The sequence below is a fragment of the Vulpes vulpes genome, chromosome 5 (assembly GCF_048418805.1).
Source record: "Vulpes vulpes isolate BD-2025 chromosome 5, VulVul3, whole genome shotgun sequence".
NCBI lineage: Eukaryota > Metazoa > Chordata > Mammalia > Carnivora > Canidae > Vulpes > Vulpes vulpes.
Genome location: NC_132784.1, coordinates 78,063,510 through 78,083,400, shown reverse-complemented (window position 1 = coordinate 78,083,400; position 19,891 = coordinate 78,063,510). Strand labels below are relative to the sequence as shown.

The window sequence follows — 19,891 nt, the reverse complement described above, 5'->3', positions numbered from 1 at the left end:
TGCTTTTTAGAAAATAGATTTCTACCCCCCCCCCCCCCCCCAACAGTTCTGGCAAGTATTTCACATGATCTACCACAGACTCTAGGAGCTCCAAGTTAATTTGTGACCTCAGAATATTAAAAACACAAGGGGAGCCAATCCCACTAAGAGCTGGTTTTGTCCATCTCTTACCATAAGATTAAGTTTTATTACTCAAATACTTTATTTCAACTTTTATTAAACAAACCAAGAACTTTTCATTGCCTTACTAGAGGGCTGCCTCACAAATGAACCATCATTTCTGGAGGGAAGAAACCATGGCTTCAGGTACATGACTGAAGTTTGGCCATGTTCCGTCATAAATGCTCCAACATCACCAGGGATATGCTGTGAAATGATGGGGAAGAAAAAGGTTAGAGAAGGGGTCCAAGCAATCCTAAAGCCAGAGGAAGATGTGCCCACCCTCAGAACCCACAAACCCAGGAGATTTCAAGGATTACATCCTTCCTGTACATTTCACTCAACATATCAGGTGCCTAACAACATGTCCAACCACTAAATTTTGGGGGCCACGAGTGACACAACCATAGGTTTTACATGAGATTAACAGAAAACCTAGAAACAAAAAACACAAGAAGGTAGGGTAGGGGTAAGCACACATGAGGTTACACAAAGACTCTACCAGTAAAGGAAGGAGAAAAATCTGGACATTATCAATGACTAACACACAAACAAGGAAACCGGTGGGATTTATTACACCACCAGCTGAAGAAAAACAATTGCCACAGGTGTGCAAAATAAATTTAACGAAGATGAAAAGGGTCCATACCCCCTAGAATAATAACCTCATCTTCAAAGGGCACAAATTGCGTTTCTATAGTCATTCACACGCTAAGAATAAACAACTTGGTGGCCGATTTCCATTTTTCTACCAGCACAAACGGGAAAACCTGAGCAAGAAGAGTTCTAAGTTGCAGATGCTGCGTGAGGTGAGGACACCTCGAGGGCTGCTTCGCAAATACCCCCAATCCACCCCTCCTGTCCCCTTCAAACCTCAGCACGAGGACTTCTGCCCAAACACCCTACGAAAGGTGCTGCTTCAGCGCCTTCACCACCTCTTGAGGCTCAGGGAACTTGAGTTTGCGTGGGGGCCCCTTCTTAATCCCAGTCCAAAGCTCCACACCTGGGAAAAGACCAAGGAAACGAAGTCACTTTGGGATGCGCCAGCATGTGCCCCAGAGCCCGAGGCCCTCCCGCCTGCTCCCCGGGGCGGGCCCCCACTCACTGCTGCCGTCCGGGCGCAGCAGCGTCACCTCGAAGCTGCCCCTCCGGGGCTTGGCCGGATTCACCTCCACCGGGAGCTCCGGGGTCTCCAGGCGCAGCGCCTGGCTCAGGGCCGCGGCGTTGCGCCCGTAGACGCGTCAGCTCGTGCTAGGGGAAAAAGGGGAAGGTCGGAGGCGGGGGCCTCGGTGTGCGGCGCCCCGGCCCGCCTCTCCGGGCCCCTCCGGGCCCCTCACCAATGCTCGATCACGACGGACGCCTCCTCCACGGCCTTCCTGCCGCTCGCCGGCTTCTCCCGTTTCTCCGCCGCCGCGACCCCCGCCGCCTCGGCCTTCCGCTTCCTCCCGCGAGAAGCCATGGCGCCTGGGGCCGAGCTGACCTGGGAGGCAATAGAGGTCCGGCCAACGCCGCTCCACGCGCTAAGCTCCCAACCGCAGGCCAGAAAGCCCGCCGGCGGAACAATGCCTCCCCCGGGCCGCACCGAGCGTGGCCCGGCGCACACGCGGCCTGGAGGCGGGGCTGCCTGGGCACAACCACTCCGCACGCGACGGGGGGGAGCTCTCCGGGCACAACCACCCCGCCCACAGCGCGGGGGGAGCCGGGGCTGCCTGGGCACAACCACTCCGCCCGCGACGGGGGGGGGGGGGCGGCGGGAGGGGAGAGCTCTCTGGGCACAACCACTCCGCCCACAGCGGGGGGTGAACTCTCTAGACACAACCACTCCACCAGCGGCAGGGGGGAGCTCTCTGGGCACAGGCCCGCGGGGGGAGGCGGGGCTGCCTGGGCACAACCACTCCGCCCGCGGCAGCGGGGAGCGCGGACAAGCAGCTCTGAAACAAGCCTGGCTTCACACAGGCGTTTCAGGAAGCTTCCGTCAGGGTAAATAGCGTGCATGACCACACACAAACCCCACCCCCGCCGCCACTCTGCTCCCTAGGAACCGCGGACCAATCCCAAACCAACCTCCCAGCCTAACTCGGTGAAGTCAGTACTCTAGCATTAGAGAAACCTGCCTTCCCATCCCTCCCGGATTCTGGGGACCAAGCCGAGCAGGTGAGGAGGCAGGCACTCCCTATGCAGTGGCCAGGCTTTTCTAATAGGCGACGAACCCACAAAGGCAGAATCAAAAGGAAATCCCAGTTTATTATGGAAAACCATCTACTGGGTGTTGGGAGTAGGTGGGAGAGTAAGTGAAACCCCATTCCTGCCCAAGAGCTTTCTCCTCCAGGCCCTACCACACAAACGAATGTCTCAAACCTATTCCCCTTCCTCCCAAACTCCCAAAAAACAGGGCTATTATTCAATATGATCTCCAATGAGTACACTCAGTGGTTAAAAGTGTCTCCTTGGGACCAGTGACAAAGTTAGTCTTATACTTTTTAATGAAGGCCACAGACCAAGCCAGAAGTGCCTAAAGCAGCAAGGGTCTTTGAGGGGAAAATCCTGGTGCAGACTCCATACCCAGGCGTCTTCTGTTTTAGGCTGAATGTAATCTAAGCAGACTGTGTAGGTCCACTGGGAGGGGAGATGAAAACACAGCATAGTGGGGACATGTGAGTGGTGACCATAACTGATACAGTGACCCAAGCTTGGAGGGAAAGCCTTTCTTCATCCATTGTAGATTTCTCCCTTCTTCCAGTGAAAGTTGGCCACAGCAGTGGAGGCCTTCCTGGAGGGTGCCTGTCAATTCCCTGGAAGCCTCTTTAAAATCAGAAGCAGCACCCTGCCCCACTCAGGTAGAGCCAAAGGAGAAAACATAAATAAAAGGCCCAGGCCTCACACAAGGCTTGTGGTTACAGGAGGGGCAGGGCCTCAAAGGTGAGGAAGCACAGACAAGGCAGGGATTCTATTTGTCTTTCTTGCTTTCCCCATCTGGTACTTCCGTGGGGGTGGGGGCCACAGGCTGCTCCTCGGGGATATTATCTCCAGCCTTTGATAGCTTCTTGGCCCGTTGATAGAGTTCATTCAAGTTGAATTCTCGGATCACATTCTCCTGCACAAAAGAGGTGTGCGTACACACATCAGGGTTCTGGTTGGCAAGTACTTACTGGGAAGTAAGAAGTATTTAGACACAGTCTAGAAAAGAAGGAAGGAGAAGACAGAAATCTACTCTAACCTAACTCTCCTTTTTTGGGTACCTGGACAAGTCAACCCTGTACAATTAAATACCCATTATGTGACAATCACCATGCCAAGAATTACAGCTATATTATTTAATATACTCCACAAAACGACCCAGTGATACAAGTGTTACTCTCTCCAATTTACTGCCAAGGAACCTCAGGCCTATAGACTATACTGACTAGGGCCTCTGAGATGGAATCTTAATAAACTGTTCTCTGGCACTAGGAGTTCTGGCACACAGTAGAAGCACAAATTTGCTGAGCAAATTCATGAATGAAATCTGGTTAATTAGTCCACACTCTCACAACTAGTGGGCAAGGGGCAGAGCCAGCAATCAAACCCAAGTTGGCCTCCAAAGCTCACCACTGTTCCATATGCTTCTCCAAGCCACTCACTCATTCAGATACCTCAGAGAAGGTCCAAGAGACAGCTCGTCCTTTCTTGTCAATCTGTGGCCGCCGCATGACCTCCTTGCCACCTTGGAACAGGATTAGGGTCGGGAGCTGCTTGGTGAGGGGCGATGTGCTCACTTTGTACCTACAGGGCCCAGAAGGTACTCTGTAAATGCATCTGTCTACATTACTCAAAACCACTTATGCTCAGACCCTCTGTCCAGACCCTTACATACCGTACACTAACATCAGTATAGCGTCCGACGTCCACCTTCCCAAAATTTAGCCCCGCACAGTTGTACCTAAGAAAAATATATTATTTAATTTAACACAATAAAAGAAGAAAATGGATCAAGAGAACTGGAAATGAAGATATTTGGGGAGCAGGGAGAAATGCCTTTGGTTGCAATGTGAAGAAAAGAAATGAAAGAAAAGAAAGAAAAGAAAAGAAAAGATAAGAAAAGAAAAGAAAAGAAAGGAAAGAAAGGAAGGAAGGAAGGAAGAAAGAAAGAAAGAAAAGAAAAAGAAAGAAAGAAAAAAGAAAGAAAGAAAGAAAACAATGAGAAGGAAAGTATAGCACTTCTGCTTCCATCATCCGTCCCTATGCAGTACTCACTTGAGGGAGAGGTCAGCATAGATGGGAGCAAACGACTGGCAGTCATTAGACCAATTGGCAAAGAACTCCACAATCCAAGTGACCCTCTTGTCCCGCTCTAGCTCTTCCTGCCACACACAGGGAAGAAACAGTGAGCTGGATCACACAGGTTCCCAGAAAAGTTCAAACTTAAGCATCTAATTGCTGGCCCTGGCTTTCTCTCCCCTCTCTCCCTAGCTCCAATAACGAACCACAGTGCCCTTGACATCTACTCTGAAGAAGTTACCCCTAGTGAGTAAAAAGCACAGGTACAAAATCACCCAAAAGGGACCCAAGAAACAGAAGAAAGGAAGAGAACTCACATCAATCGTCTTATCATTGAAGTACTTGATATATTCAGGGCCCATATACAGGGGAGGCTTGCATGTCATCAGGAACACTAAACACAGAAAAAAAAATGTCAGAGGAGACATATTAAAGGCCTGCAGCAGGGGATTTACTTTCCTTTTTCTTTTTTTTTTTAAATTTATTCATGAGAGACACAGAGCGAGCGAGCAAGCGAAAGAGAGAGAGAGGCAGAGACACAGGCAGAGGGAGAAGCAGGCTCCATGCAAGGAGCTCGACTTGGGACTTGATCCAGGGTCTCCGGGATCACGCCATGGGCTGCAGGAGGTGCTAAACTGCTGCGCCACTGGGGCTGCCCAGGGGGGTTTACTTTCAAACTGACTCAAAGATTGTAGGCACCAAAGAATACACTTTGTGGACATATGCAGACCACTGACACATTCCCTTCTTCCTAAAATTTCCATAGATTCTTATCACCTGAGCCACGTACATAATTAATTATATACAAGATATGGAAGAAGGGTATGGAGAGACTTGTCTGGGGTTGGAATTTGGTTCGCACAACCAGTCTCCTTACCTATGCACAATGTGATGTAAAGCAGGCCCATGCGAATATCCAGACGGAAGAAAAGAATTGCATTGGCCACTTTACTAAACATGAAGATGTTGCCTATATGCTGCTCCACAGTGACTGAAACACAAAGATGTCACAGGTCAGGCTGGGCTACATACTCCCATATCCTGTTTGTCACTCTTCCTGTGGTACTTTGAAATGGGAGAGGGGGGAAGAGGATAAGTCCAAGATCAAATTCGGCCCTGGCGTGGAATGAGGGACTCATTCACCAAATAATGCCCCTCTCATAACGAGACTGAAAGCACCTCTGGAGGGCATGAGGCCCGAGAAACCGAGGAGCAGGCTAAACTCACTGGATCTGCGGTTCTTCATCATCACGATGGCACTGAGGAACATGAGGATCTCTACTTCTCTCTGGAACAGAATCAAAGTGACAGGAATGCCATAAACCCAGATGCTTTAGCTGGGGAAGGGAGCCCAATATGGAATAAAAACTAACTGAGATCCAGATTGGGAACGGCACCAACAAAGAAATAACTGGAGTTGGTGAAGCAGTGGGAAAAACACCAGTCAGGTTCAACCCACTCCTGCCATAAACTGTCTGGTGCCTTCCAATATATCATTTAACCTGAGCTTTGGTTTCCTCCATGGAACGCTAGTTATCTCAAAAAGTTACTGGGAGGAGTAAATGAGATCATGGGTATGAAAGAACTGCATAAAGTCTAGTACCATATAAAACTGTAAGACAATATAACCAACTCAGTGTGATCCCGGCAAAATAAAATTTTTCAAGGGAAACTTTCTCTGTAATATCCCATTAGTACAATATCTGGCTGTTCTGCTTTTGGGGTTCTGTTTACATTAAGTCACTCCTTCCCATCCAATATTCATAGTGATAATCCATGCACCTTTAACAGGATTTGAGAACTGAAAGAGGCCTCTCAGGGCTTTAGAAGGCCCTTTTCAGCACCTTCAGCTTCCAGTTCTTTCTCACTTTCTAGACTCTAAGGTCCATGAGATGGATGGTAATCATGACAAAGATACCAACAAGGTAATTTCAAAGAGTAAAGATTGCAATGCACCCCGTTTGAGTGAGCGTGAGGGGGGTTGGCAACTCGAGACTAGACAATCTGAGGCCTTCCAGACCTTTCTGTTTACAATACAGGGACCCATATCACTCTTTCACACAAAACCAATCAACTACAAAATACAGCTAGAAGTCAGGGAACCTAGGTCCTGGATTTTTAGCATCATCTCCAACAAAAAGTAACTGACTGGCTTTAGAAATAAGACACGTAAATGGGAGTTAGGGAATATGACAGACCTTACTATGGGTACCTGAGCAGAAAGTAGCACATTTTCACAAATGAAATTGGGTTAGAATTGGCACTTAACGTGGGAAGGTAACTTAAAAAAAAAAAAAAGAAAGGACCTGTGGTTACACAGAAGACCCCGATGGCAAAGATTGGCTGTGTATAAGCCAAACCCAACTTCTCTTTCCTCCCAGGCACACTACAGCTGTACTCCCTCAGTCTACTTGCATCGAAGTAGCGCTGTGTGACTAGCACTCCTGCCTGGAATGTGAGTGGAAGCAATGTGCTATGCCTGTGCTAGGCAGTTAGAAAGCGTGTGTCCTCGCATTCCAGCTCTCTGTCTTCATCTGCTAGCTGGCTGGATGCTGGCATGGCCTTAAGGCCCTAATGTGAGACAGCATGAGCCTGGATTCCAAATGTACCAATATGAAGCACAGCCTCTCTGGTTGCTCTGCCTGTTTGTTCCTTGTTTTTAAACTTTGTATCATGGAAAAGTGCAAACATACATAAGGATAGAAAGGATACTAAATAGTAGCAAAATGTGCCACCCTAAAATATGCTACTTTGGATTATCCTCCATAATAACTTTGAGCCTAAAAGCAATTAAGAAGTAGATACAAGAAAAGCTCCTTCCCCTCCCTCTATTTCTCTAAAAGCAGGACATTTTTTTTTTTTTTAAGATTTTGCTTATTCATTTGAGAGAGAAAGAGAGCATGCGCACAAGCACAGGGAGGGGCAGAGGGGAAGGAAAAGGGAGAGAATCTCAAGCAGACTCCGAGCTGGGCTGGAAACCCCATGTGGTGATCAGTCTCAAGGCCCTGAGATATCATGACCTGAGCCAAAACCAAGAGTCACAAGCTTAACTGACTGAGCTACCCAGGTGCCCCGAAGCACAACATAAATTTTTTAAAGTATCCTTCTCTACCAAAAAGGACAAAAGTTAATCAAGGGAGACAAATTTAGAGAGACCCTATCAGCCTGGAGACAGCGCCAGAGGAAACTAACAAACGAGCCTTTATCTACCATTAGTTTACCTTCCCACAGTTTGCCCTCCTTGGAAGCCTAAAACTTCTTTCCTTTCTCCAGTCATTTCTCCAAAAATGTATTGCTCTTTGTTGAGGATGTAATATAAGCCAGAGTTCTAATCCACCTCTGAGATAATTCATTTTCCCTGGGTATCTCCCATGCATACATGAGGTATACATGTTAATAAACTTGTTTATCTTTTGTTTTTAATGTCTTTTATTACAGGGGTTTAAGCCAAGGACTCAGAGAGGTAGAGGAAAAAAATGTTTTCTTCCCCTACAATTTCTTAATAAATCCCTACTACTCAGATTTAACAGTAACGTTTTGCCAAAACAGTTTCAATTTATCTATGCTACCCACTGTTTTTGGAGAAACTTAAAGCAAATACTAACTGTATCAATTCACCTATAAATATTTCAGTGTTTATCTCTTACAAAGAAGGACTCTTTTTTTTTTTTTAATTTTTATTTATTTATGATAGTCACAGAGAGAGAGAGAGAGAGAGAGAGAGAGAGGCAGAGACACAGGCAGAGGGAGAAGCGGCTCCATGCACCGGAAGCCCGACGTGGGATTCGATCCTGGATCTCCAGGATCGCGCCCTGGGCCAAAGGCAGGCGCCAAACCGCTGCGCCACCCAGGGATCCCCAGAAGGACTCTTTTTTAAAGGAGGGGACAGAGGGAGAGGGAGGGAGAGAGGGGGAGGAAGGGAAGGATGGAGGAATGAGAAGAAGGGAGAGGAGAGAGAGAGAGAAAGAGATTCTCAAGCCGACTCCACCCAGTGCAGAGCCCATTGTTGGGCTCCATCTCACCACCTTGAGATGGTGACCTCATCTCACCACCTTGAGATGGTGACCTGGAGATCATGCCCTGAGCCAAAATCAAGAGCTGTAGGGTCAACCAACTAACTGAGCTACTCAGGCGCCCAAAGGACTTTTTTTTTTTAAAGAAGCCCCCGCCCCCGGTTTTTTATCTTTATTTTTTTTAGTCACCTCTACTCCCAATGAGGGCTCAAACTCACAACCCCAAGATTTTTTTTTAATTTTTTTTTTATTTATTTATGATAGTCACAGAGAGAGAGAAAGAGAGAGAGAGAGAGAGAGAGAGAGGCAGAGGGAGAAGCAGGCTCCATGCACTGGGAGCCCGACGTGGGATTCGATCCCGGGTCTCTAGGATCATGCCCTGGGCCAAAGGCAGGTGCCAAACCGCTGCGCCACCTAGGGATCCCTCAAGATTAAGAACTATGTGCTCTTCCAACTGACCAACCCAGACACTCTGGGACGACTTCTTCTTTTTTTTTTTTTTTTTTTTTTTAAGATTTTATTTATTCATGAGAGACACAGAGAGAGAGGCAGAGACACTGGCAGAGGGAGAAGCAGGCTCCATGCAGGGAGCCCGATGCAGGACTCGATCCTGGGTCTCTGGGATCAGGCCCTGGGCTGAAGGCTGCACCAAACCGCTGAGCCACCCAGGCTGCCCTTTTTTTTTTTTTTTTTTTTTTTTTTTAACAAACCAAAATGCCACTATCACACCTAACACAAATAATAATTCCTTACTGTCATTTAATACTCGGTCCTTATGCAAATGATCCCAGTAATTTCAAATTGTCTTTGTGCAGTTTGTTCAAATTAGAAACAAGCAAGCCATATCCACATAGTACATTTGGCTGAAGTGTTTCTTTGGTCTTCCTTTTTTTTTTTTTCTTTTAAAATTTTTTATTTATTTATTCATGAGAGACACAGAGAGAGAGAGACAGAGACACAGGCAGAGGGAGAAACAGGCTCCATGCAGGGAGCCCAATGTGGGACTCGATCCCAGGTCTCCAGGATCAAGCCCTGGACCGAAGGCGCTAAACTGCTGAGCCACTGGGGCTGCCCTCTTTGGTATTCCTTTATCTCTAAAGGATATCTGCTTCTTTTTTACCTATCTTCTGAAGACATTGAGTCATTAGTACTGTCAACTTTCCTGCTTTCTGGATTTGGTATGTGTTCTTCTGATGATTTTCTATCTCCCATATTTCTTGTAAAGTAGCAATGAAATCTAAAAGCTTGATTGAAATCCACATCTTTTTTCCAAATATACATCACAGGGGGATCCCTGGGTGGCGCAGCGGTTTGGTGCCTGCCTTTGGCCCAGGGCGCGATCCTGGAGACCGGGGATCGAATCCCACATCGGGTTCCCAGTGCATGGAGCCTGCTTGCTTCTCCCTCTGCCTGTGTCTCTGCCTCTCTCTCTCTCAATCTCTCTCTCTCTCTCTCTCTGTGACTATCATAAATAAATAAAAATTAAAAAAAAAATATACATCACAGGTGATACCCTTCCTACTGCATCCGTTCAGAAGACACAGCAACCTTTCATCTTATGGTTTTAGCATCCACAGATGATCATTGCCTATGTTTATTATTTCATTAGCAGTTGCTAAATGCTTTTGTTGTCGCTTGGTTGGTTGGCTGAGTGTTTTTTGTTTTGTCTTAGTAAGCCCCATGCATGCCCAAAGTGGGGCTTGAACTCACAACGCTGAGATCAAAAGTCACATGCTCCACTGACTGAGCCAGCCAGGTGCCTTTGCTAAAGGATTTTTAAATTTTATCCATCCTTCCATATTTATTAGCTCAGATTTGACTATTAAGAAATCAACATTCCCTTACCAATTATTTGGTTACTCTGAAAGACAACATATATAGGAAGCACAAAATGCATCTTTCTTTTCATTTAGAAATAAACTTTTGTCATGTCACTGAAAATTCCGTGTTTACCTGTTATTTTATTTTTATTTACCTGCTATTGCTAACATTATTTACTTTAATATCCTAACTTCCCAGTCACTAAGGTAAATCAGTAAAACATGGATTTTCCAGGAAAACAAACACTAGCTATGAACTCTATGTAATTAACTTTTAAAAATTCTATCAGGGAAATAGTAAAATACAATAAGTTCCAGTATTTTGCATATTATTAAATGAGAGTATACAGTGCATTTAGTTATATAAAAGATCCCTACACAGTGCACGTGAGTGGCTCAGTGGTTGAGCAACTGACTTCAGCTCAGGTCGTAATCCTGGGGTCCTGGGATAGAGTCCCACATCCGGCTCCCCGCGGGGAGCCTGCTTCTCCCTCTGCCTATGTCTCTGCCTCACTCTGTGTCTCTCATGAATAAATAAATAAAAATCTTTAAAAAAAAAAAGTCTCTACACTTAACTAAAATCTTTACTACTACCCACTTATATCTTTTGAGTCCCATTTTGGTTAAATCAGTATGGAATACAGTAGTCCTCCCTTATCTGTGGTTTTAGCTACCTACAGTCAACCACAGTCCGGAAACAGATCATCCTCCTGACTTATCAACAGAAAGTCAACAGTAGTCTAATGCTGTTAGGATGCCTGTGTCACTCAGCTCACTTCATCATCTGATATCATCATCATCATAAGGATGAGTATAGTACAATAAGATATTTTGAGGGAGACAGACCACACTGACGTAAGTTTCATTGTGTTATGTTGTTAAAACTGCATTATTTTATTAGTTATTGTTGTTAATCTCTTACGGTACCTAAATTGTGAATAAACTTATCACAGGTATGTACATGAGATCATCATATATATAAGGTCGGGTACTAACCAGGGTTTCAGGCAACCCCTGGTGGTAGGGGGTGGGTATTGCAATGACGATCCACCACCCCACCTGCCTCAGATAAGGGGGGAATCACTGTAAAAATAGGAACTTCTGGGGGCAGCTCAGGTGGCTCAGCGGTTTAGCACTGCCTTCAGCCCAGGGCATGATCCTGGAGACCCCGGATGGAGTCCCACGTCGGGCTCCCTGCATGCAGCCTGCTTCTCCCTCTGCCTCTCTCTCTCTCTCTCTCTCTCTGTGTCTCTAATGAATAAATAAATAAAATATTTTAAAAAAAAAATAGGAACTTCTAAACAAGCATGGCTACACTTGAGCTTTTTTTGTCAAAGTGTCTGGGAAAGCACAGAGGATGTAGGAAAGCATTAACAAGGGATGGAGAAACAAAATAAGGGAGTGGGTTCTGGTAAAGGTCAAGACTCACTTTGGGGGCTGGGGAAGAAAAAAAAGACGAAAACTCAGGTTGACCCCCTTCCCTTCCCGCAGAACACACCCGCTGCTGTACAGCAGGGCGCACAGAGCTTCAACTCCTTTTACTCCGCACCTACTCAAGGACAGCAAGTCTCAAGGGAGATTTCTTTACAATTTAGTTTTTGCGATCCCTTTTCAGCGGGCCTAACGCCTGTGTGATGTTTTTGCATCCTCGGAATGCGGCAGCGGGCCTAGCAGGTAACGCGCGCCCTGGGGGTGTCAACTGAATCCAGCAACGGCTGACAAAGCGTGCAGGGGTGGCTGCGGGTCGCAGTCCCTCACCGGTGGGCTCCCTGGCGACTACGCCGAGGTCAAGCTCTCCATCAGTTAAACGGGGGCACCACGACCCGCCGTGTTTATACCTCACCAGCTCCTCCAGAAGCTTTACATAAAAGGCGGCCCTGTGAAATACTGGACACGTGTCGAGTTTGGGTACGGCCGCTGACCAGCATGAACCGGGCGATGGAAAGAACCCTGCACTCAAGAATCCTAAGAGCCAGGCGGCCGTGCAGGCTAACCCGCTGTCTGCCCATCTCAATTAAGCACCAAGAGGTTTAGGCTCGAGGATGCTCCAGGCCCCACATTCTAACAGTCTGTGAGGCCGCTACGGGCTCGGGACCTCGAGGCTCCCGCATGCAACCTCGGGGAGCAGGGACAGTGAAGGTCGCGGGGTCCGCTCACCCAGTCAAAGTCACACGGGTTGCCGTCTTCGCGCTGCGTGGGGAGACTGCTACAGAGAGGGGGCAGCTTCCTCACGAGTAAGAATGCAACAGAAAGCAGGGCTGACAGGAGATAATAAGGTCGGGCCAGCCATCGTGAAAGTCGTGGCACCGAATACACCAGAGCGATTAGAGGTGCCAGGACCGCCATCTTTCCGGCCTTTGCGGGGCCCGCGGAGCTTCGGCGTCTGTAGGTCTGGCCCCGCCCCTTCCACCAGAGAGCCTTCCATTGGGTTTGGCCTCGGATGCACCGCCTCCGCGCCCGGAAGTAGATCTCTGATTGGGCGTTGCGGAAGGTAAGGGGCTTTGACGTCTTATTGGTCGACCTAGATGTCGCTTTCTCCACTTAAGTCATTTTATTGGATATGCGACGGTGGCGCACGGAGACGGCCTTTAGGAGAATCTCTGCAAGTTAGATAGCACTTCCGGAACGTTCTCATAAAGCGACGGAAGTAGCTGCCAGAAAACGGTAGGCGGGGCACCCAATGAAAAGCGGCTCCTAGAGGAAGGGGGCGGGACATCGTGAGAGGATTGTCCAATGAAAACGACCGACGCCAGACACTGGGACCGCGCCGGGGCGGAGGAGACGATGGAGAATTTCTCGGCGCTGTTCGGAGCTCAGGCTGACCCACCACCACCACCAAGCGCGCTCGGCTTCGGACCAGGAAAGCCTCCACCTCCTCCTCCCCCTCCTCCGGGCGGGGGCCCCGGCACGGCCCCGCCGTCCACCGCGGCCACGGCTCCTCCCGGCGCCGACAAGTCGGCGGCTGGCTGCGGTCCCTTCTACCTTATGCGGGAACTGCCAGGTGAGTACTAGGCCTGGCAGAAGGCAGCCAATCGGATCGTACCGAGGAGGCGGTGGGCGTGGCTCTCGGCCAGCCGGGGGAGGTGCGGGGTATCCTAGGCAACGCGTGCCTGGCTTCGGAGCTCCGAGTCGGGAGGGCGCTGAGGACTCGCGACCGAAGGGATGACATGAATTTTTGGCCTGGTTTGGGAAAGGGGAGAGAAGGCCTTTCGGCGACCCATCTTTCACACCGAATCTGGCTCTGTCCCTGATGCTAGCTTATGGTTCCCTGAAAACTCTCCGGGGTTTGAGTTTGGAACTCGCGACGCCTGATTTAACATCCGTGCAGACCTAAGGTTTTCCAGATCTGTCACAGACATGCTCTTGGTTTGAGGCGTGTTGCCGTCTTCCTGAGGGCTTCCGCGTTTCCTCAACTACCCGAAGGAGGGAGGACACTCGAACCAAATAATTGTTTTGTTGAGCACCTAATGTGTACCGAAAGCACTGTTCTAAATGCTTAAGATACAGAAGTGACTAGGGCTGACAGGACCTCTGCCTGTTTTGGAGTTTACATTTCAAAGGAGGAGGCGGCACAGAGTGCACTAGATAACATCACACAGTGGTTAGTGCTGCAAGGAGAAAATGTGATAAAGAGTTGAGGCTTTAGCCAGAGTGATCAAAGAAGCCATCTCCGAGTAGATAATATTTGAGGTAAAGAGCCAGTCACGTGTGAGTGGGAGAGATAACACGCAAGAAATGAGGTCAGAAGCGCTGGTGTGAGGGAAAACCTTGGACTATCCGAGGATCAGAAGACCAGTTGGACTCCAGTGAAGTTTCAAGGGAAGGAGTGATAGGAGATGGAGGGCGTGGGGGAGACAGGAGCCTTTGTAAAGCATTTAGATTCTAAGTACAGGGGAGCCGTTGTATTTTTAAAAAATTTTTTTTAGTAATCTCTGTACTCAAACTGGGGCTCAAATGCACCACCCGAGATCAGGAGCCACCTGCTGTACCAACTGAGCCAGCCAGATGCTCCTCAGGGGGAGCCATCTTAGCACACAGGAAAGTGACACGATCTGATTTTACTTATTTTTAATTATCCAAACAACTACATTAAGAATGGAAAGTGGGGAAATCAGCCAGAAGTTACTGCATAGTAGTCCCGGAAGGAGATGATGGTTTGGACTAGGCAGTAGCAGTGCAGGACAGAAGTGAACTGATGCAGGGTAAATGTTAGGGGCAGAGCTTAGAGGAATGAAGGGTTGAATATAGAAGTAGGGAGGAACTTGTGAATTCCTGGCTTGAATAGTTGGGTGGATGGTAGTGCTAAGACCAAGAAGGAACACATTTGAGGAGATGGAAATCAAGAGTCGCTTTGGACACGTTAAATCTCCAAGTTGCCCCTCAGTTCCTCCCAAGTTCTACTGCTACATCAGGGGTTGAGGAAAATAATAATGCATATTGGCCTGGTGCTTTGAAGTTCATAGTGCAGTTAGGTATGTAATAGAATTTGATACTGAGAATAGCCTCTTGAGATAGGCATGTTACACTTGAATAAAACTGAAGCACAGAGAGGTTGACTCTCCTTTGGTCAGTTAGGGGTTGATGTCCACCAGCACTTTCTCTAACCTTATTTATTCTATTTATAAAATTGTACCTATTTATATCAAGCACTTGACAGATGCTACTACCTGTTTGGGGCAAGTGCTGGGTATGTAGGAAGGGGGGCACCTGATGAGAAGGAAAAGAATTAATAAATCTAGCCCTTGCTTTTAAGGAGCTTATTTTACATAGGGATATAACATATGTGGTTTAAGGATAGTGACTATAGGGCAGCCCCAGGGGCGCAGCGGTTTAGTGCTGCCTGCAGCCCGGGGCGTGATCCAGCGGTTTGGCCCCTGCCTTCGGCCCAGGGCATGATCCTGGGGTCCCGGGATCAAGTCCCATGTGGGGCTCCCTGCATGGAGCCCACTTCTCCCTCTGCCTGTGTCTCTGCCTCTCTCTCTCTCTCACTGTGTCTCTATGAATAAATAAAGTCTTTAAAAAAGAAACCTTTTTTAAAAAAAAAATGTTAGTGACTATATTTCTTGTTAAGGCTGACCTCATTATTTCGTGATCATACCTCATATACTATTGAGCACTACATGATGGGGGCCCCTGGGTGGCTCAGTAGGTAGAGCATGCAATTCAATTCTTGATCTTGGGGTTGCAAGTTTGAGCCCCACATTGAGAGTAGATGTCTACTTAAAAAAACAAAAAACTACATGTTGCTTTTCAAAATGTGTTCCTTGATCCAAAATGACAAAAACAGTTGTCACTTGAGCCAGACCTTGGAAATTTCATATTGGTGAAGAAAACTTAGAATAACTGTCTTATAATTACATCAATTTTCCTAAAACAAACTTCCTAAAAGGAAACAAGAAGTATGTTTTTCAGGAGATGATGGAGACTCATTTGGATGGGTCAGCAATTTGGCATAGGGGAGTAGTGGCTGAAGTTAGAGTAAGATGTATTTTACCATGAGTACCTAAGGAATTTGAGCTTTTTCCTGAGGGTAATAGAAAACCATTGAAATTTTTGACCTGAGGAGTACTGCTTCGAAAAATATCTGGAGAATATGGGTGCCATGTATTGAAATAGAGAAGACATAAATGAGGTGGAGAAAATTTGGAGTTTAAAAAAATTAATCTGCATGAAATTAACTAGGAGGAAGTTGGAAACCTAAGACTAGTTTTTAGGAGAGGAGTGTTAGGAGACTGGGGAGAGACATTTAGAAATCATCTTCATGGAACTGGTAGTCAAAACAGGATGTTGGATGGGCTCATAAAGTGTTTAGGAAAAGCAGGATAACTAGAATGGCAGGAGGCAGTGTCTGTTTAGGAGGAGCCAGTACCGTGGCACTGAGTCTTCTGCCGCCACAGTACACCGTGCTTCTGGAACGTTTGGCATGAGAAAGGAAAAAGAGAAGAATAGAGCAAGGCCTTGGGGTACGGAGGGAAAATACCTTGCTCTCTTAACAATTACTGAGCACCAAAGATGTGTATTGCATGGGGCACCAGCAATACATGTGTGAACAAGACAAACATTGTCTCGGCCCCCAAGGGACTCACGTCAGAACCTGGGTTTTTCCAAGTGAATGATTATGAACAAGCCACTTTTGTCATTTGCATTCTTCGTGTTCATCATAACTGTAGATGAAATTGTAGGCTAGCTAGCTCCACCCTTTGCCACTAGGTCCTTATTAGATTACTAACAAGTTTCCATTCTTTGAAAAAAGTCAGCCATGCAGTATTTATACTGATAGTACCTTGCATTTATAGAATATAATTTTCAACGTTTTCATTTGAACCTTGAAAAAAAAAAATTAGCGTGCTTAAGATAGCTGTTACTCCACTGCAGAGATAAGGGGAAAGAAACTATGGCATTAACTTTGAGGCAAAAAGCATCATACTTGAAAAAAAAAAAAAAGCATCATACTTGGTATTATTAGTAATAGAGACAGTGGTAACAAATTAGTCAGCAGTAGCTAAAAGTCTTGTTCCTTATGTGAAGATAATTAGTGTTTCTTGCTAGCGCAAAAAAAAAAAAAGTCCTTAATCAGATGCTCAAGCCTTTGCCCTTTTTGGTCCTTACCTTGCTCGGTAGCTAAGCTCTGAGGTAAGATCCTGCTGTCCAGAGTATAATTTCTCACTGGTAGATTATATGAAAAGCACCCAGAACAGTGTTTAGCACAGTAATTACATCACGTAAGTTATTATTGCGAGGAGTCCAAGTTGGGGAGAGTGTCTTCTTCTTTGGGGTGAGTTTCCATCTGTGCCCTATTTGGATGTTTGCCGATTTTTCTCCTTGTTCCGACTATTACCATTCTTTGGTTTATGTTTTCAGCGTCTATTATGTTACTTAGTTTTGCTGTTTCTTACTTTAAAAAATAAATTTAATTCTTTATAATTCTCACTACTCTTGGGACTAGTATCTTTTTGTTCTCCGTGCCCTCTAGGCAGCACCGAGCTGACAGGCAGCACCAATCTGATCACACACTACAACCTGGAACATTCCTATAATAAATTTTGTGGGAAGAAGGTGAAGGAGAAACTCAGTAACTTCCTGCCGGACCTGCCAGGAATGATTGATCTGCCTGGTTCCCACGATAACAGCAGCCTCCGCTCTCTCATCGAGAAACCCCCTATTCTTGGTGGCTCTTTTAATCCCATCACAGGGACCATGCTGGCTGGTTTCCGCCTCCACACTGGCCCGGTGAGTCCCCTCTTGGGGAGGCCTGAAAGGCGTGGAGATGGTTTCTCTCTCCAAGTCTGTTCCTCCATAACTTACTGAGCAGAACAGATGATGGGAGCAGAGCATTTTGTCCCTCCACTCACCTGGAACTTCCTTTGGTTCCTTCAGTTACCAGAGCAGTGTCGCCTGATGCATATTCAGCCTCCCAAGAAGAAGAATAAGCACAAGCACAAACAGAGCCGTACCCAGGATCCTGTCCCCCCAGGTAAGCAGCAGTTCTATTCAAAGACAGAAAACCTGGACCTGGTTGGACCATCCTGTTTTTAAAAACCCAGTTAGGTTCCTTACAGAGCCCCAGACTTCCCAAGTTCTCCTGATACTGGTATAAGGGTAATTAGGGTTTCCTTCAAGTAGAAAGCTGGAACAGTGCCTTAGCAGTGCCTCCCTTATCCTTTCTGGCCATTAGAGGAGCAGGTGCCCTTGACTAGGTTTTCCTGTGGTCTTCAGAGTTCCTAGCCGTAGGGAATTTTGAATTCTACAGGTGATCGGCACACACTGTTTCCTACAGAAACACCATCTGATTCTGATCACAAGAAGAAGAAAAAGAAAAAAGAGGAGGATCCTGAACGGAAAAGGAAGAAGAAAGAGAAGAAGAAAAAGAAGGTAGGTTAGGGCTGTGCTGCTGCAACCCAGAGCCTCCCCGTCTCACCCTGTCTTTGAAGGTCCTTTGCCTCAGGTGGGACCCAGGATTAAAACCCAGGGCATGTTGCAGCTTTTTCCTGCACCTCCTGATGGAGGCCAAGGCTACTTCCTAGTTGTTCTCTTAGCCCTCCTCCCTTGTCTTCCCCAGAACCGACACAGTCCAGACCACCCAGGCGTGGGCGGCTCTCAGGCCAGCAGCAGCAGCAGCCTCCGCTAACAGGACTCTACTGGAAGGGCTTTTCCTGCTGTCCCGAACCTGCTGACAAAAGCTGCCTTCCAGGCCCAGACTCTGCCGTGGGAGCATCCCCTGCAACTGGGATAGAAGCCAGCTCCAACTGTGCTGGGCTAAGATTAACACATTATATGAGAAGGGCCCTGCTTTTGTAAAGCTCGGCCCAGTTGGCTTTCTCACGGACATCTCTTCCTCTCCCGGGAAGCTTTCTTTTCATCTCTTCTGTGCAATTGGTCTGATTTAGGACATTGTCTGATGTTAGGGTTTTTCTTTAAAAAAAAAAAAATTGCATTTATCAAACTGGCTGAACTGTGGCTGCCTGTTAAGACGTAAGTGCCTTTCTATGTGAGAGTCAGGGTTGAAGCCAAGGCATTCAAAGATCTGTGGGGAATTTGGGTCTTCATTACATTATCTTATTAGCAGGCAGGGAGACCACCAAAATGAGATTGGGGAACATGGTCCACAAGTGAGGCAGAGCTTGCTAATACCTGTCCACAGTGGACACTTCACACTGCCCATCATGTTGAGAACCAAGCACCTGGATGAGATCTATACCATCTATCTGAAGAGCTGATCCAGTTAAGGCTCAGCTCCCTTCTAGGTCAATTTTGCATTGAAACAGAATAGCCAACTGAAAAAGCACCCACAGTAATCACCAGTGTACTTCAACAAGGTCAATTCCTGGCCAAGCCTATGGGTTTGGTTTTGTTTAATCTCTGGCAAGCAAAGGTAAACGCTTCTCATCTTTATAAGAATCTTTGACCTGCCTCATTGCTTAGGTAAAACAATGAAATTATTAGGCTGATGTGAAAACATTTCTAAACTTCTAAGACAGCCACAAAAAGGGAACCTAAACTAACAGAATGTGAAAGAAATTCCTTCATTGTTTACAGCAGGCCAGGTAACTAGAAATGTCCACGAGAAAATCCAAACTATTGTAATCTGACTTTAAATAAATTTGACACAGAACAGTTAAAATCTGTTGCTATGAGCCAAGATTGTTACTAGATCAGTAGGTGGAAAACCAGTCATTGAGCTACAGTTTTAATCTAGGATTTCAGAGCAAGGGTGTATATACTTAAGTCACGGACAGTGAAAATAATGGGTTCTGGCAGGCTTCCGGAGATGTAGTGTCTGAGGCGGCCTATTTAAAATTAGGGCACAGCCTTTTTGCTTTCAACAAACAGAACAGACACCATGAGCTACCAAACTGGAGTGCCAGCCACATCCAGGCAGTCTCCCTCTAATGGGCTTTCATCCCTTGATCATCCACTGTCTCACTTCTGGCTACATCCAAAGAGCTTACTGTCCAGAGACAAAATTCTGTATTTAAGAACTGTGGCAGTCAAGAATTCTCTAAACTTTGAAATGACAAGGAGCTGAGGTGGTCACAAAAGGTTTCTTCTAGGAATTTTTAAATTAAATCACCAAAATAAAAACAGAACCTGTTGTTTTAAGTGGTTATTCTCTAGTCCTGCCTAAAGGTGGGCCAGGACCAG

The 19,891-nt window shown here is 46.7% G+C and overlaps 3 protein-coding genes across 5 annotated transcripts; 1 reads left to right on the top strand and 2 right to left on the bottom strand.

Moving 5' to 3' along the window:
• Positions 1-197: 197 nt before the first annotated feature.
• SELENOH (selenoprotein H) lies at positions 198-1,926 on the bottom strand. The gene is made up of 4 exons (XM_026012832.2): positions 1,497-1,926; positions 1,265-1,410; positions 1,033-1,162; positions 198-366 (listed from the first exon to the last, which is right to left on the bottom strand). Exons 1-3 carry the CDS (start codon positions 1,616-1,618, stop codon positions 1,062-1,064), a joined length of 369 nt encoding a protein of 122 aa, XP_025868617.2. The 5' UTR covers positions 1,619-1,926; the 3' UTR covers positions 198-366; positions 1,033-1,061.
• Positions 1,927-2,383: 457 nt separating this feature from the next.
• Positions 2,384-12,697, bottom strand: TMX2 (thioredoxin related transmembrane protein 2). 3 transcript variants are annotated; one of them, XM_026012827.2, is made up of 8 exons: positions 12,407-12,697; positions 5,644-5,704; positions 5,294-5,407; positions 4,734-4,810; positions 4,393-4,499; positions 4,013-4,078; positions 3,792-3,921; positions 2,384-3,253 (listed from the first exon to the last, which is right to left on the bottom strand). In XM_026012827.2, exons 1-8 carry the CDS (start codon positions 12,593-12,595, stop codon positions 3,107-3,109), a joined length of 891 nt encoding a protein of 296 aa, XP_025868612.1. In that variant the 5' UTR covers positions 12,596-12,697; the 3' UTR covers positions 2,384-3,106. The 3 variants fall into 3 exon arrangements, with proteins under 3 accessions (XP_025868612.1, XP_025868613.1, XP_025868614.1); XM_026012828.2 differs by lacking the exon at positions 5,294-5,407 and having other exon boundaries at positions 12,407-12,696; XM_026012829.2 differs by lacking the exon at positions 5,644-5,704 and having other exon boundaries at positions 12,407-12,668.
• A 278-nt stretch (positions 12,698-12,975) lies between these two features.
• MED19 (mediator complex subunit 19) lies at positions 12,976-19,836 on the top strand. The gene is made up of 5 exons (XM_026012831.2): positions 12,976-13,250; positions 17,223-17,479; positions 17,627-17,723; positions 18,027-18,121; positions 18,309-19,836. Exons 1-5 carry the CDS (start codon positions 12,983-12,985, stop codon positions 18,375-18,377), a joined length of 786 nt encoding a protein of 261 aa, XP_025868616.1. The 5' UTR covers positions 12,976-12,982; the 3' UTR covers positions 18,378-19,836.
• The last annotated feature ends 55 nt before the right edge of the window (positions 19,837-19,891 follow it).

Coding starts and splice junctions, on each gene's coding strand:
- TMX2 (XM_026012827.2), bottom strand. CDS start 12,595: ATGGCGGTCCTGGCACCTCTAATCGCTCTGGTGTATTCGGTGCCACGA. Junction 4,500..4,733: donor TCAATGATAAGACGATTGAT/GTGAGTTCTCTT, acceptor TGTGTGTGGCAG/GAAGAGCTAGAGCGGGACAA. Junction 3,922..4,012: donor TATACTGATGTTAGTGTACG/GTATGTAAGGGT, acceptor TGGGCCCTGTAG/GTACAAAGTGAGCACATCGC.
- MED19 (XM_026012831.2), top strand. CDS start 12,983: ATGAAAACGACCGACGCCAGACACTGGGACCGCGCCGGGGCGGAGGAG. Junction 17,480..17,626: donor TCCGCCTCCACACTGGCCCG/GTGAGTCCCCTC, acceptor TGGTTCCTTCAG/TTACCAGAGCAGTGTCGCCT. Junction 17,724..18,026: donor CCAGGATCCTGTCCCCCCAG/GTAAGCAGCAGT, acceptor TGTTTCCTACAG/AAACACCATCTGATTCTGAT.